The 13,977-nt window shown below is 44.4% G+C and overlaps 1 protein-coding gene across 4 annotated transcripts in view; it reads left to right on the top strand.

Annotated features, from left to right (window-relative positions):
- Nucleotides 1-13,977, top strand: part of LOC140485579 (netrin receptor UNC5C-like) — a 419,631-nt gene that overhangs the window by 315,085 nt on the left and 90,569 nt on the right. For all 4 annotated transcript variants that reach the window (XM_072583830.1, XM_072583831.1, XM_072583832.1 and 1 more), the window contains exon 5: nt 12,715-12,895. In XM_072583830.1, the coding sequence (XP_072439931.1) occupies nt 12,715-12,895 (181 nt within the window). The remainder of the gene's footprint in view (nt 1-12,714; nt 12,896-13,977) is intronic.

Genomic DNA, 13,977 nt, shown 5'->3' on the forward strand with positions numbered 1-13,977 from the left:
GTGAGACTGTGATGGGGGAGTGAGACTGTGATGGGGGAATGTGACTGTGATGGGGGAGTGTGACTGTGATGGGGGAGTGAGGCTGTGATGGGAGAATGATACTGTGATGGGGGAGTGAGACTGTGATGGGGGAGTGAGACTGTGATGGGGGAGTGTGACTGTGATGGGGAAATGTGACTGTGATGGGGGAGTGAGACTGTGATGGGGGAGTGTGACTGTGATGGGGAAATGTGACGGTGATGGGGGAGTGTGACTGTGATGGGGGAGTGTGACTGTGATGGGGGAGTGAGACTGTGATGGGACAATGATACCGTGATGGGGGAGTGAGACCGTGATGGGGGGGAGTGAGACTGTGATGGGGGGAGTGTATCTGTGATGGGGGAGTGAGACTGTGATGGGGGAATGTGACTGTGATGGGGAGTGTGTCTGTGATGGGGGAATGTGACTGTGATGGGGGAGTGTGACTGTGATGGGGGAGTGTGACTGTGATGGGGAGTGTGTCTGTGATGGGGGAGTGTGACTGTGATGGGGAGTGTGTCTGTGATGGGGGAATGTGACTGTGATGGGGGAGTGTGACTGTGATGGGGGAGTGAGACTGTGATGGGACAATGATACCGTGATGGGGGAGTGAGACCGTGATGGGGGGGAGTGAGACTGTGATGGGGGGAGTGTATCTGTGATGGGGGAGTGAGACTGTGATGGGGGAATGTGACTGTGATGGGGGAGTGAGACTGTGATGGGGAGTGTGTCTGTGATGGGGGTGTGAGAATGTGATGGAGGAGTGTGACTATGATAGGGGCTGTGACTGTGATGGGGGACTGTCACTGTGATACGGGAGTGTGACTGTGATGGGGGACTGTGACTGTGATGGGGGACTGTGACTGTGATGGGGGAGTGTGACTGTGATGGAGGACTGTGACTGTGATGGAGGACTGTGACTGTGATGGAGAGTGTGACTGTGATGGGGGAGTGTGACTGTGATGGGGGAATGTGACTGTGATGGGGGAGTGTGACTGTGATGGGGGAGTGTGACTGTGATGGGGGAGTGTGTCTGTGATGGGGGAGTGTGACTGTGATAGAGGAATCAGACTGTGACAAGCGAGGATTGAGACTGTATTGTCGGCGTGTGACAGTGACGTGATGGAGGGAATGAGACTGATGGGATGAGTAACTGCTGTAACAGCGATTCAAATCAATCATCCAAAGAGGAAGAAAAGAAATATGCAATAGCTTTGAATGATATCCTTTTTTCAACCTGTTATTCTAGATAATTCAAACAACACAGAAATTACTAACAGTTCTGTGGCTATGCAGAATTATACTTGTTAAAAAAAGGTTTTGAATTCCAACTATTTCAAAACTTGAAACCCAAATGAGGATGTGTTTGTGTGGAAGTTTGAGTTGGGTACAGCCTGGCTTGACCTAGTGGGTGAGATGGACAGGCAAATGGCTGCCCAAGCAAGGGACAGCAGAGTTAGTGATCAGAGACTCCTGTCCTAACAAGGAGATCACTGAGTGTGACTATGAACAGAGAAATAGATCCAGAGATCAATCCATCTCATTTATTGTTATCCCCCATTTCCCATTCCACAAAGTGATGAACCAGGAAATTTGGAGTGGTGCCAATTCAGCAGTATGGCTCTCTGCTTCAGGGGAGGGAGCATGCTGCCGTGGTACTGGATGGGGAGGCATATTGGATACTTGTCTTTATTAGGTAAGCTATTGAATATAAGAGCAATGAGGTTATGATGGATATAACATTAATTAGGCCAGAGCACTGTGTGGAGTTTTGCCCACCACACTATAGGAAGGATGTGATTGCACTAGAGAGGTTACAGAGGAGATTCATCAGGATAATGCCTGGGCTTCAATGTTTCAGCTATGTAAAGAGACTAGATAGACTGCTGTTGCTTTCCTAAGTGCAAAGGAGACTGAGGAGGAATCTGACTGAGTTTTTTTTTTAATTCACTCATGAAACGTAGCCATCTCAGAGAGCAATTAAGAGTCAACCTCCAGTTAGAGAGTCACATGTAGTTCAGACCAAGTAAAGATTTCCTTCCCTAAAGAACATTAGCCGCCAGATGGGTTTCTCTGACAATCATTTCACGGTCATTACAAGACTCTTAATTCAAGATTCTCTTGATTGAATTACAAATTCCACCATAGTAGGATTTGAACCAGGATGCCCAGAACTTTAGCTGAACTATTGTCTAGCGATAATACCACTAGGCCATTACCTCCCCAATGCACAAAGTTTGGAGGAGAGGAGAGAGGATAGATCGGGAGAAGCTTTCCCCTTAGCAGAGAGGCCAATAACTGGGGGGACTCACTGTCAAGGAAAAGAGGTTAAAGAGCAGTTGAGGGAAAATAAACTATTAATCCAGACAGCTGTGGGTATTGTGAACTCACTAACAATAGGGTGATAGAACAAGGAACCCTCAAGATAGTTAAGAACTATATAGAGAAACAGTTGAAATGCCATAACATACAAGGCTATGGACCAAGTACTGGAAGATGAAATTAGAATGGATGGATGTTGAAGACTGATTGGCACAGATAGGCCGAAGGGTTGTTTCCTGTGCTGTAAAATTTCTATGACTCTAAAACTTCTAAGGATCCCTTCTCCATGGAAACATCTTCTTGTTTTGCTTCCATTGGAGTCAGGCCACTGACAACTCTTCTTCTTTAACCCAAATTCATTGGCGGTTCAGGAGAATGAGAGATTCTCTATTGAAGAATAATCACTTCACAAGGTCTGAGCAGGGTAGTTGCTGGGAGAATATTACCCCTCATTAGGGCAACCTTGCCCACTCCCCAGGGAACGCAGTTTAAACATAAAGAGTCATCCATTTAAGATAGAGTTCAAGGCCAGCTTAATCTCTCTGAGGATCATTAATGTTTGAAATTCCCTTACCCAGAGAGCTTTGGAGGTTGGGTGATTGAATATATTCAGGGCCTGGTTAAACAGATATTTCTGGTAAGGAAGCTACTATCAGTTCTGAGGAAGTGTCACTGGACTTGAATCATTAACTCTGACTTCTCTGCACAGACGTTGCCTGACTTGCTGAACTTTTCCAGCATTTCTGATTTTTGTTTCTAATTTCCAGCATCCACAGTTATTTCGGGTTTTGTTTATAGATAGATATTTGATTGATGATGGAGTCAATAGTTTTGAAGAACAGGCATAAAATGGACTTAAAGCCTCATCAGACCAGCCATGATCTTATTGACTGACGAAGCAGGCTCAAAGGGCTGAATGGTCTACTCTGGTTTCTTATGTTCGTCCGCGCTGGTAACATCTATTTCACAATTTTGGAACAGATCAAAGAACCGAGCTAGGCAATAAAACACAATAGATCTCCATTATGGACCATAATCATTAGATATGATAGCAGAGAAACCCACATCTTAATCATTATAACCACTTTCACGTGGCAATTAATGTCTGGATTTATGCCAAACACTGAATCGAAGACCCAGATTGTACAGGAGTAACAAGGACTTTATAAAACAAAAGTCTCCACATATAAATTAACAAGCTTCAAAAGCTGGTGTAAGTAATGCACTGACTCATAGAGAAATCGTATTCCTCTGGTGAGGGAAAGCACAGAGCACTGTTTGAGCTACTCCCTTCAGAAATCTTGTCAGGAAATATTTTAAGACCATAAGACATAGGAGCGGAAGTAAGGCCATTCGGCCCATCGAGTCCACTCTGCCATTCAATCATGGCTGATGGGCATTTCAACTCCACTTACCCGCATTCTCCCCGTATCCCTTAATTCCTTGTGACATCAAGAATCTATCAATTTCTGCCTTGAAGACATTTAGCGTCCCGGCTCCACTGCACTCTGCGGTAATGAATTCCACAGGCCCACCACTCTCTGGCTGAAGAAATGTCTCTGCATTTCTGTTCTGAATTTACCCCCTCTAATTCTAAGGCTGTGTCCACGGGTCCTAGTCTCCTCGCCTAACGGAAACAATTTCCTAGCATCCACCCTTTCCAAGCCATGTATTATTTTGTACGTCTCTATTAAGTCTCCCCTTAATCTTCTAAACTCCAATGAATACAATCCCAGGATCCTCAGCCGTTCCTCATATGTTAGACCAACCATTCCAGGGATCATCCGTGTGAATCTCCGCTGGACACATTCCAGTGCCAGTATGTCCTTCCTGAGGTGTGGGGACCAAAACTGGACACAGTACTCCAAATGGGGCCTAACCAGAGCTTTATAAAGTCTCAGTAGCACATTGCTGCTTTTACATTCCAACCCTCTTGAGATAAATGACAACATTGTATTCGCTTTCTTAATCACGGACTCAACCTGCATGTTGACCTTTAGAGAATCCTCAACTAGCACTCCCAGATCCCTTTGTACTTTGGCTTTTCGAATTTTCTCACCGTTTAGAAAGTAATCTATGCTTTTATTCTTTTTTCCAAAGTGCAAGACCTTGCATTTGTTCACGTTGAATTCCATCAGCCATTTCCTGGACCACTCTCCCAAACTGTCTAGATCCTTCTGCAGCCTCTCCACTTCCTCAGTACGACCTGCCTGTCCACCTAACTTTGTATCATCTGCAAACTTCGCTAGAATACCCCTAGTCCCTTCATCCAGATCATTAATATATAATGCGAAAAGCTGTGGCCCCAACACTGAACCCTGCGGGACACCGCTTGTCACCGGCTGCCATTCCGAAAAAGAACCTTTTATCCCAACTCTCTGCCTTCTGTCAGACAGCCAATCCTCAATCCATACCAGTAGCTCACCTCGAACACATTGGCCCTCACCTTGCTCAGCAGCCTCCCATGTGGCACCTTATCAAAGGCCTTTTGGAAGTCTAGATAGACCACATCCACTGGGTTTCCCTGGTCTAACCTACTTGTCACCTCTTCAAAAAATTCCAACAGGTTTGTCAGGCACGACCTCCCCTTACTAAATCCATGTTGTTTTGTTCTAATCCGACCCTGCTCTTCTAAGAATTTAGAAACCTCATCCTTAATGATGGATTCTAGAATTTTACCAACAACTGAGGTTAGGCTAATTGGCCTATAATTTTCCATCTTTTGTCTTGATCCTTTCTTGAACAAGGGGGTTACAACAGCGATCTTCCAATCATCCGGGACTTTCCCTGACTCCAGTGACTCTTGAAAGATCTCAACCAATGCCTCCGTATTTCCTCAGCCACCTCTCTCAGAACTCTAGGATGTATCCCATCGGGGCCAGGAGATTTATCAATTTTAAGACTTTTTAGCTTTTCTAGAACTATCTCTTTTGTAATGGCAACCATACTCAACTCAGCCCCCTGACTCCCTTTAATTGTTGGGATATTACTCATGTCTTCCACTGTGAAGACTGATGCAAAGTACTTGTTAAGTTCTCCTGCTATTTCCTTATCTCCCATCACTAGGCTTCCAGCATCAGTTTGAAGTGGCCCAATGTCTACTTTTGCCTGTCGTTTGTTTCTTATGTATTGAAAGAAACTTTTACTCTCCTTTCTAATATTACTGGCTAGCCTACCTTCATATTTGATCCTCTCCTTTCTTATTACTCTCTTTGTTATCCTCTGTTTGTCTTTGTAGCCTTCCCAATCTTCTGATTTCCCACTGCTCTTGGCCACTTTATAGGATCTCTCTTTTTCTTTAATACATTTCCTGACTTCCTTTGTCAGCCATGGCTGTCTAATCCCTCCCCGGATAATCTTTCTTTTCTTGGGGATGAACCTCTGTACAGTGTCCTCAATTATACCCACAAACTCCTGCCATTTTTGCTCTACTGTCTTCCCCGCTAGCCTCTGCTTCCAGTCTATTTTTGTCAGTTCCTCTCTCATGCCCTCATAATTACCTTTATTTAACTGTAACACCATTACATCCGATTTTGCCTTCTCTCTTTCGAACTCCAGACTGAACTCTACCATATTATGATCACTGCTTCCTAAGGGTTCCCTTACTTTAAGATCTTTTATAAAGTCTGGTTAATTGCAAAGCACTAGGTCCAGAATAGCCTGCTCCCTTGTGGGCTCCATGACAAGCTGTTCCAAAAAGCCATCCTGTAAGCATTCCATGAATTCCCTTTCTTTGGATCCACTGGCAACATTATTTACCCAGTCCACCTGCATATTGAAGTCCCCCATGATCACTGTGACCTTGCCTTTCTGACATGCCTTCTCTATTTCCCGGTACATGTGCGTCCCTGGTCCTGACCACTGTTAGGAGATCTGTACACAACTCCAATTATTGTTTTTTTGCCTTTGTGGTTCCTCAATTCCACCCACACAGACTCCACATCATCTGACGCTATGCCATTCAGTGCCATAGATTTAATTTTGTTCTTAACTAACAAGGCAACCCCACCCCCTCTGCCGACCTCCCTGTCTTTTCGATAAGTTGAAAATCCTTAGATGTTTAACTGCCAGTCCTGACCCCCCTGTAACCACGTCTCTGTGATGCCTACCACATCATAATAATTCACTATGATCTGTGCCATTAGTTCATCTGCTTTGTTATGAATGCTACGAACATTCAGGTAAAGTGCCTTAATGCTAACTTTCTTATCATTAGAGATATTGGAAGTCATATGATGTCCTAAGTTATCCTTGCTTTTTTCTGCATTCCCAGTCTGCCTCAATTTTAAATCCGCCTGGAAACATGCTATCCTGCTGCTTATCTTTCCATTTAACTCCATACTCCCTGTCGCTTTCACTTTCCCTTTCCCCCAACTCAGAAGTTTAAAGTCCTACTGACCACCCGATTTATCCTCTTTGCTAGAACATTGGTACCTGATCGGTTCAGGTGGAGACCGTCCCAATGGTACAGATCCCCCCCCTGTTCCAAAACTGATGCCAATGCCCCATGAAGTGGAATCCCTCTTTCCCACACCAATCCCTTAGTCACGTATTTACTTGCCTAATTTTCTTGTCCCTATGCCAATTGGCACATGGCTCGGGCAGTAATCCGGAGATTATGACCCTTGAGGACCTGTGCTTCAATTTCCTGCCTAGTGCTTCGTAATCCCCAAACAGGTCCTCCACCCTAGTCTTGCCTATGTTGTTAGTACCAACGTGGACCATAACAACTGGATCCTCCCCCTCCCGCTCCAAAATCCTTTCAAGCCGGTCGGAGATGTCCCACACCCTGGCACCGGGCAGGCAACACACCATGCGAGACTCCCGATCCGGCTTGCATAGGATACTATCTGTCCCCCATTTCACATGGTTATGGAATTCTGGACCTCTTCCCCCTTCCAAAACAGTTGTAGTTTTGGGACAAATAGAGTGAGGAGAGGGGAGTCTGTGAATCAGGCCGTGGATGTGGTTGGGATCAAGTGAAAAATTCAATGCTGAGATGATTAGAATTTTTCTCCCTTAAGGTTTAGAAACCAAAGTGAGTAGCTAAGATGAGTGGCACCGTGGTTAGCACTGCTGCCTCACAGCACCAGCGACCTGGGTTCAGTTCCCGCCTCAGGCAACTGTCTGTGTGGAGTTTGCACATTCTCCTCGTGTCTGCGTGGGTTTCCTCCAGGTGCTTTGGTTTCCTCCCACAGTCCAAAGATGTGCAGGTCAGGTGAATAGGCCATGCTAAATTACCCGTAGTGTTAGGTGCATTAGTTAGAAATGGGTCTGGGTGGGTTGCTCTTCAAGGGTCAGTGTGGACCTATTGGGCCGAAGGGCCTGTTTCCACACTGTAAGTAATCTAGACTTAAGGGACATGTCCTAATTGAACAGAGGAAGATATTCAAGGGGCTGAATGGCCTTCTTTGAATCAACTGTGTTTCATTTGTTTTATTCGTTCATGGGATGTGGGCATCACTGGCTAGGCCTGCATTTATAGAAATAGGAGGAGGCCATTCAGCCCTTTGAGCCTGTTCTACCATTCAATGAGATCATGGCTGATCTGTGGTCCATAAACCTTTGCTTAACAAAAAGAAAGGTCGATCTCGGATTTAAAATTAACACCTGATCCAGCATTCATTGTGGTTTGTGTAAGAGAGTTCCAAACTTCTCCCACCCTTTGTGTGTAGAATTGCTTCCGAACATCTCTTCTGAGCAGTCTGGCCATTCTGAGACTACGCACCATTTTTCTCGAATCCCCAACCAGTGGAAATAGTTTATCTTTATCGACGCAGTTTTTTTCCTGTTAATGTCTTGAAGGCTTTGATGAGACTATTCCTTAACCTTCTACATTCGACAGAAAACTGGCCTAATTTGGGTAATCTTTCCTGATAACCTCACCCCTGAAATCCAGGTATCATTATTGTAAATCTACGTTATACTCCCTCCAAGGCCAATCCATCCTTCCTAAGATGTGGTCCCCTGATCACTCAGTACTCCAAGTGGGGTGTAACCAGGGTTTTGTGCAATTGCAGCATAACTTCTGCATCCTTGTGCTCCAGATGCATTTATTGCCCATCCCCAATTGCCCCAAGGGTGATGAGGAGTCAGTCACATTGCTGTGGGTGTGGAGTCACTTGTAGGCCAGACCAGATGAGGATGGCAGATGCAACAATGAACAAAGAATACATGGTGACCATTAGATCAGAGTTAGATATAGTTCTTTGGGCTAAAGAGGTCAACAAGGAAGCAGAATCAGGGACTGAGATGGGTGATCAGCCATGATAATAACAGATGGGGGCAGCAGGTTTGAAGGGCCAAATGGCCTACTCCCCCTACATTTTTAAATAATCTTTGTGAGAATGGCGCTATAAACTGTATATATCTAAGTCACTCGTAAGCCATTTACAATCTTCTGACTGGCTCTCAGTGAAGTCCTCTACTGGATTCTCTCAACAAGTGCAGCAAGAATACATTCTAATTAATGACAAATCACAACAGTACAAGCTTAACAAACGCACTGTTTAAAATACGGTGTCCCAGGAGACTGCACCTAAACAACGACACGTTTCCTTTCATATCCCCCCAGTGAGGGGACAGATGTGTTTCGTCTAATTATCTGCTGATCAGCAACATGAGATGTATTTACATAATTGGTGCACTTGTTCCAATTAACTGAATGAAATTGTTGCACGCCTTTCCAAGTTAAAGGGTAAAAATACCATAGCAAGGTGAGAGAGGTAGGAGTGAGAATCAACAAATAAACAATAAACTTACCTATAAATACATTCTTAAGTAAGCCTTGTGCAGCCTTAACTTTGAAGGGAAAGCTACAGAGAGAAGAAATCCGAAGAAATGAGTCATGTTTTGGAGGATTTGATCAATTCAATAGTTATTGAAATAGGGAAATTTATCACAAGTTAACTATTGACAGCTTCTCAACCAAGGGAAAATCAAAAACTGATTTTTTAGGTGAATGAAAGGGTATAACTTTGGGGATTTTTGGGAGAGCTTACAGGGGTGTGGGAATACAGAGAGATGTGGAGTTGCCATGCGATTTGCAGTTAATAGGTTCAAAGCCCAGCTAGAAAAAGCTGCATTCTCTTTGTTGATGGTCTGGTTTGCAGCATCCTGGGTGACCAATTGATAAACCCAACCACCATAATTCGATCAATGTCCACAAACACCAGCCTAAGGCCTGAACTAATTCACTCACCAGACACTTTTGAAGCCTCTGATGGACTTCTTAACGGCCACACACTCTCACCTGCTCTGATGCCTTGGAGAGCAGCTGCAGCCTGTGGACGTGTTTCGGTGAAAATGCTATGTATGGTGGTGACGGTAAATGCTGACTGCTGTCAGTCTGTTTCCACACTGTAGGGAATTTTAAAATACTTACAGTGTGGAAATAGACCCTTCAGCCCAACAAGGATTCTGGATTAGAGTAGTGCTGGAAAAGCACAGCAGTTCAGGCAGCATCCAAGGAGCAGGAAAGTCGACGTTTCGGGCAAAGGCCCTTCATCAGGACTACAGGCAGAGTGCCTGAAGAGATAAATAAGCTCACCCTTCAGCCCAACAAGTCCACACCGACCCTCCGAAGAGCAACCCAGACCCATTCCCCTATATTTACCCCTTCATCTAACACTAGGAGCAATTTAGCATGGCCAATTCACCTAACCTGCACATTTTTGGACTGTGGGAGGAAACCAGAGCACCCGGCAGAAACCCACACACAGAATGTGCAAACTCCACACAGAGAGTCATCTGAGGTGGGAATTGAACCTGGGTCTCTGGTACTGTGAGGTAGCAGTGCTAACCACTGTGCCACCGTGCCGCACTAATCTAGTCTAATCAATTCTAAAACTGTGACTTTAGCAAGACATCCTGAAAAAAAGAGTATGATTTAAATTAGGATCACCTTTTAAAAAATAAGTTCATTCAGGAGATGTGGGCATTGTTGACTGAGCCCATGTTCCTTATCCTTCCTCAATTGCCCATGGTAATGAATCAGGTTTTGAATTGTTGAGGCCCATATGGTGCAGGGGTGCCTAGAGTGCTGTTAAGATGGGAGATATAACCAAACGTGTTATAGTCATGATGGTATGAATTCAGTAAATATGAAACTTAAAGTCTGCATTTACATAGCTCTTTCTATCAGGTCAGGATTTCCACAAAATGCCTTCTAGCCAATATTGCTGTTACAGCTGCAAAAACAGAGAAGGCTGGAGATACCTGACAGGTCTGACATTACCTGTGGAGAGAGCAACAGGGTTAACACTTTGAATCATGCAGTATGGAAAAGACCCTTCAGCCCATTGAGTCTGTACCACAAACATATACTGCTACCTCCACTAGTCCCAGTTTCCAGCACTAGGACAACAGCCTAGAATGTTATGACACTGAAAATGTCCATCCAAGTACTTTTTAAAGGTTGTAGGATTTCTGACCTTGATCAGCCTCCCAGGCAGTGCATTCCAGACCACACTTCCCTCTGCACGAAAACATCTTTCCTCAAGCCCCCTCCAAACCTCCTGCCTTTCACATTAAAATTTTTCTTGACTTTTCGACTGAGGGAACAATTGCTTTCCAGCCACTCTGTCTATGCTCTTCATCATCATATACACCTCTATCGGGATCCCTTCTCAGCTTCCTCTGCTCCAACGAAAACAACCTGAGCATATCCAGCCTCGTCATTGCTGAACTGTTGCATTCTGGTGAATCTCCTTTGCACCCCCCTCCAGTGCAATCACCCCCTTCCTATAGTGTGGGGACCAGAACTGCACACAGCGCTCTAGTGTAGCCTGACCAAAGTCCTGTACACCTCCAATGTGAGACCTTTCTTCAAAGCTTCAAGATAAAGGTTCCTGACGACCTTCCAGTGCACCACCCAAGTGGCCAGGTCTTACTGTAAATGTGGAATAGAATAGAATCTCACCATCCAGAAGGAGGCCATTCAACCCATTGTGTTTATACTGGCTCCCGAAAGAGCTAAGCAGCCAGTCCCATTCTCCAGCCCTATCTCCGTAGCCCTCCAAATTAATCGAATATATTTATATCCAGCTTTGTTTTGAAACCTCCTATGGAATCCACCTCCACCACAGTCCCAGGCAGCACATTCCAAATCCGAACAACTTCCTGAGTTAAAGGAGCTTTTCATCTCACTCCTCATTGTCTGGCTGACAATCTTGAAATTGTGACCCCTAGTTACTGACATTCCAGTGAATGGAAACAGTCTATCCATCTTCACCCTGTCAAAATTGTTCATCATTTTGAACACCTCAATAAGGTCACCTCTTAATCTTTTCTGCTCGAGGAGAATAAACCCAGTCTCCCTAATCTTTCCTTGTATCTAAAATCCCTCAATCCTGGTATCATTCTCATAAATCTCCTTTGCACTCTCTCTGGGGCTATAACATCCTTCCTTAAATGAGGTAGCCAAAATTAAACATAACACTTCAAATGTAATCTGACCAATGATTTGTAGAGGTGCAGCATCACTTCCTTGCTTTTATAGTCTATGCCTCAATTTATAAACCCAAGAATCCTGTCAGCCTTCTTAACAACTGTTTCAACTTGGTTGGCCACCTTCAGAGAGTGGTGCTCGTGAACCCCGAGGTCCCTCTGCTCCTGTACTCCCCTCACTGTTGTACCACTGAGCTTATATTGTCTCTCATTGTTTCCTCAACCAAAATTCTTCACTTCACATTTCTTTGCATTGAACTTCATCTGCCAGATGCCTGTCCATTTGGCCCTCTGAAACCACTCAGCATCATCCTCACAATTCACTGTGCTTTCTAGCTTAATATTATCTGCAGATTTAGAGGTTTTGCCTTCAACGCATTTCCAATCATCCATGTAAATCAGAAAAAGAAAGGGTTCCAACACTAAACTTTGGGGAACACCACTTTCAACTTGTCTCCAATCTGAGAAATGCCCATCTATACCTGACCTCTGTTTCTTATCTTTTGGCCAACAAAACACTTTTGCTGTAGCAAACTTGGGGTCCAAATCTCGTGCTCACAAAGAGTTCATGCTCTTTCTACTGCCTCATAAACAGGATTAGAAATTCTGAATAAATTTTTTCCTTGCCCATTGTCTTAAGCTAGAAATGCTGAGGTTTACAGAATCACCCTTACTCCTCATTAAACCGACATGAACCAACTCCAGTCTATGTAGGATTCATCCTTGCAAATCCTTTCCATTGAATGATCCTGTTCTGCATCTCCTCACTAATACCAGACTTGGATTAAGGCAGCAGTTGTGGATGACGCTGTGAGTATGTTTGGATTAATCCAGTCGTGCTGTGCCTGATTAGATTGGTTCTCGAAGGGGGTGGGTGATTCATGGTTTACAAGTTGTCAAAGTGCAATCTCATCTCTTCAATTCAAGGTGGAATGGCTGAAGAACGATGAGGTTATCGATCCAATCCAGGACCGGAACTTTTACCTGACAATCGACCATAACCTCATCATCAAACAGGCTCGGCTGTCTGACACCGCAAACTACACCTGTGTTGCCAAAAACATTGTGGCCAGACGGAGAAGCACCACAGCGACCGTGATTGTCTATGGTAAGTGTTTGCATTTTACACTGATCCACGGCTGCAGGTTTGTTCATTTTTGTGGCTTCCAGTTGGAGGATTGTGGAGATAGGTAGGTTAGCTGTTAAAACGTTTGTGAAAAGACATTATTACATTTCTTTTACCAAATTCACCCTTGGAAGCCACATGATTCTAGATCATTGCTGGGCTGGGGCCTGAGTTCTTGAATTTAAACTTACTTCAGGGAAGACACCTGACTGTTATTGTGAGCTGAGTGTTATGGATGTTCTGTTTGAGCAGTGTGTTGCTGGCTTGTATATAGAAAACATAGAACAGTACAGCACAGGAACAGGCCCTTCGACCCATCATGTCTGTGCAGACCATGATGCCATTCTGAACTAATCCCATCTGCCTGCAATGGTCTGTGTCTCTCTGTTCCCTGCCTGTTCATGTGTCTGTCCAGATGTCTCTTCAGTATTGCTATTGTATCTGCTTCGACCAGCTCCCTTGACAGTGCTTTCCAGGCACATAGCATCCTCTGTGTGGAAAAAAAAAATTATCTTGCACATCTCCTTTAAACTTTACCTCTCTCACCTAAAACCTATGTCCCAAGTATTTAGCATTTCCACCCTGGGAAACAAACTTTGACTATCCACCCTATCCACACCTCCCATAATTTTATATGCTTCTATTAGGTCACCCCTCAGCCTCGGATACTCTCGCAAAAATAATCCAAGTTTGTCCAACCTCTCCTTATAATGAATACACTCAATCCTGGCAATACCCTCTCCAAAGCCTCCACATCCTTCCAATAGTGTGGTGACCAAAACTGTGCACAATATTCCAAATATGTTCCAACTCAGGTCCTTACAATTGCAACGCGATTTGCCAAATTTTATACTCAATGCCCCGACCAATGAAGGCAAGCATGATATATGCTTTCTTTCCCAACTTATCCATTGGTGTTGCCACTTTCACTGAACTATGGACTTGAACTCCAAGATCCCTCTCAACATCAATGTTCTGAAGGGTCCTACCATTTGCTATGTACTTTCCTCTTACATTTGACCTCCCAAAATGCATCACCTCATGCTTGCCTGGATTAAACTCCA

The sequence above is a fragment of the Chiloscyllium punctatum genome, chromosome 14 (assembly GCF_047496795.1).
Source record: "Chiloscyllium punctatum isolate Juve2018m chromosome 14, sChiPun1.3, whole genome shotgun sequence".
In the NCBI taxonomy this organism is placed as follows: domain Eukaryota; kingdom Metazoa; phylum Chordata; class Chondrichthyes; order Orectolobiformes; family Hemiscylliidae; genus Chiloscyllium; species Chiloscyllium punctatum.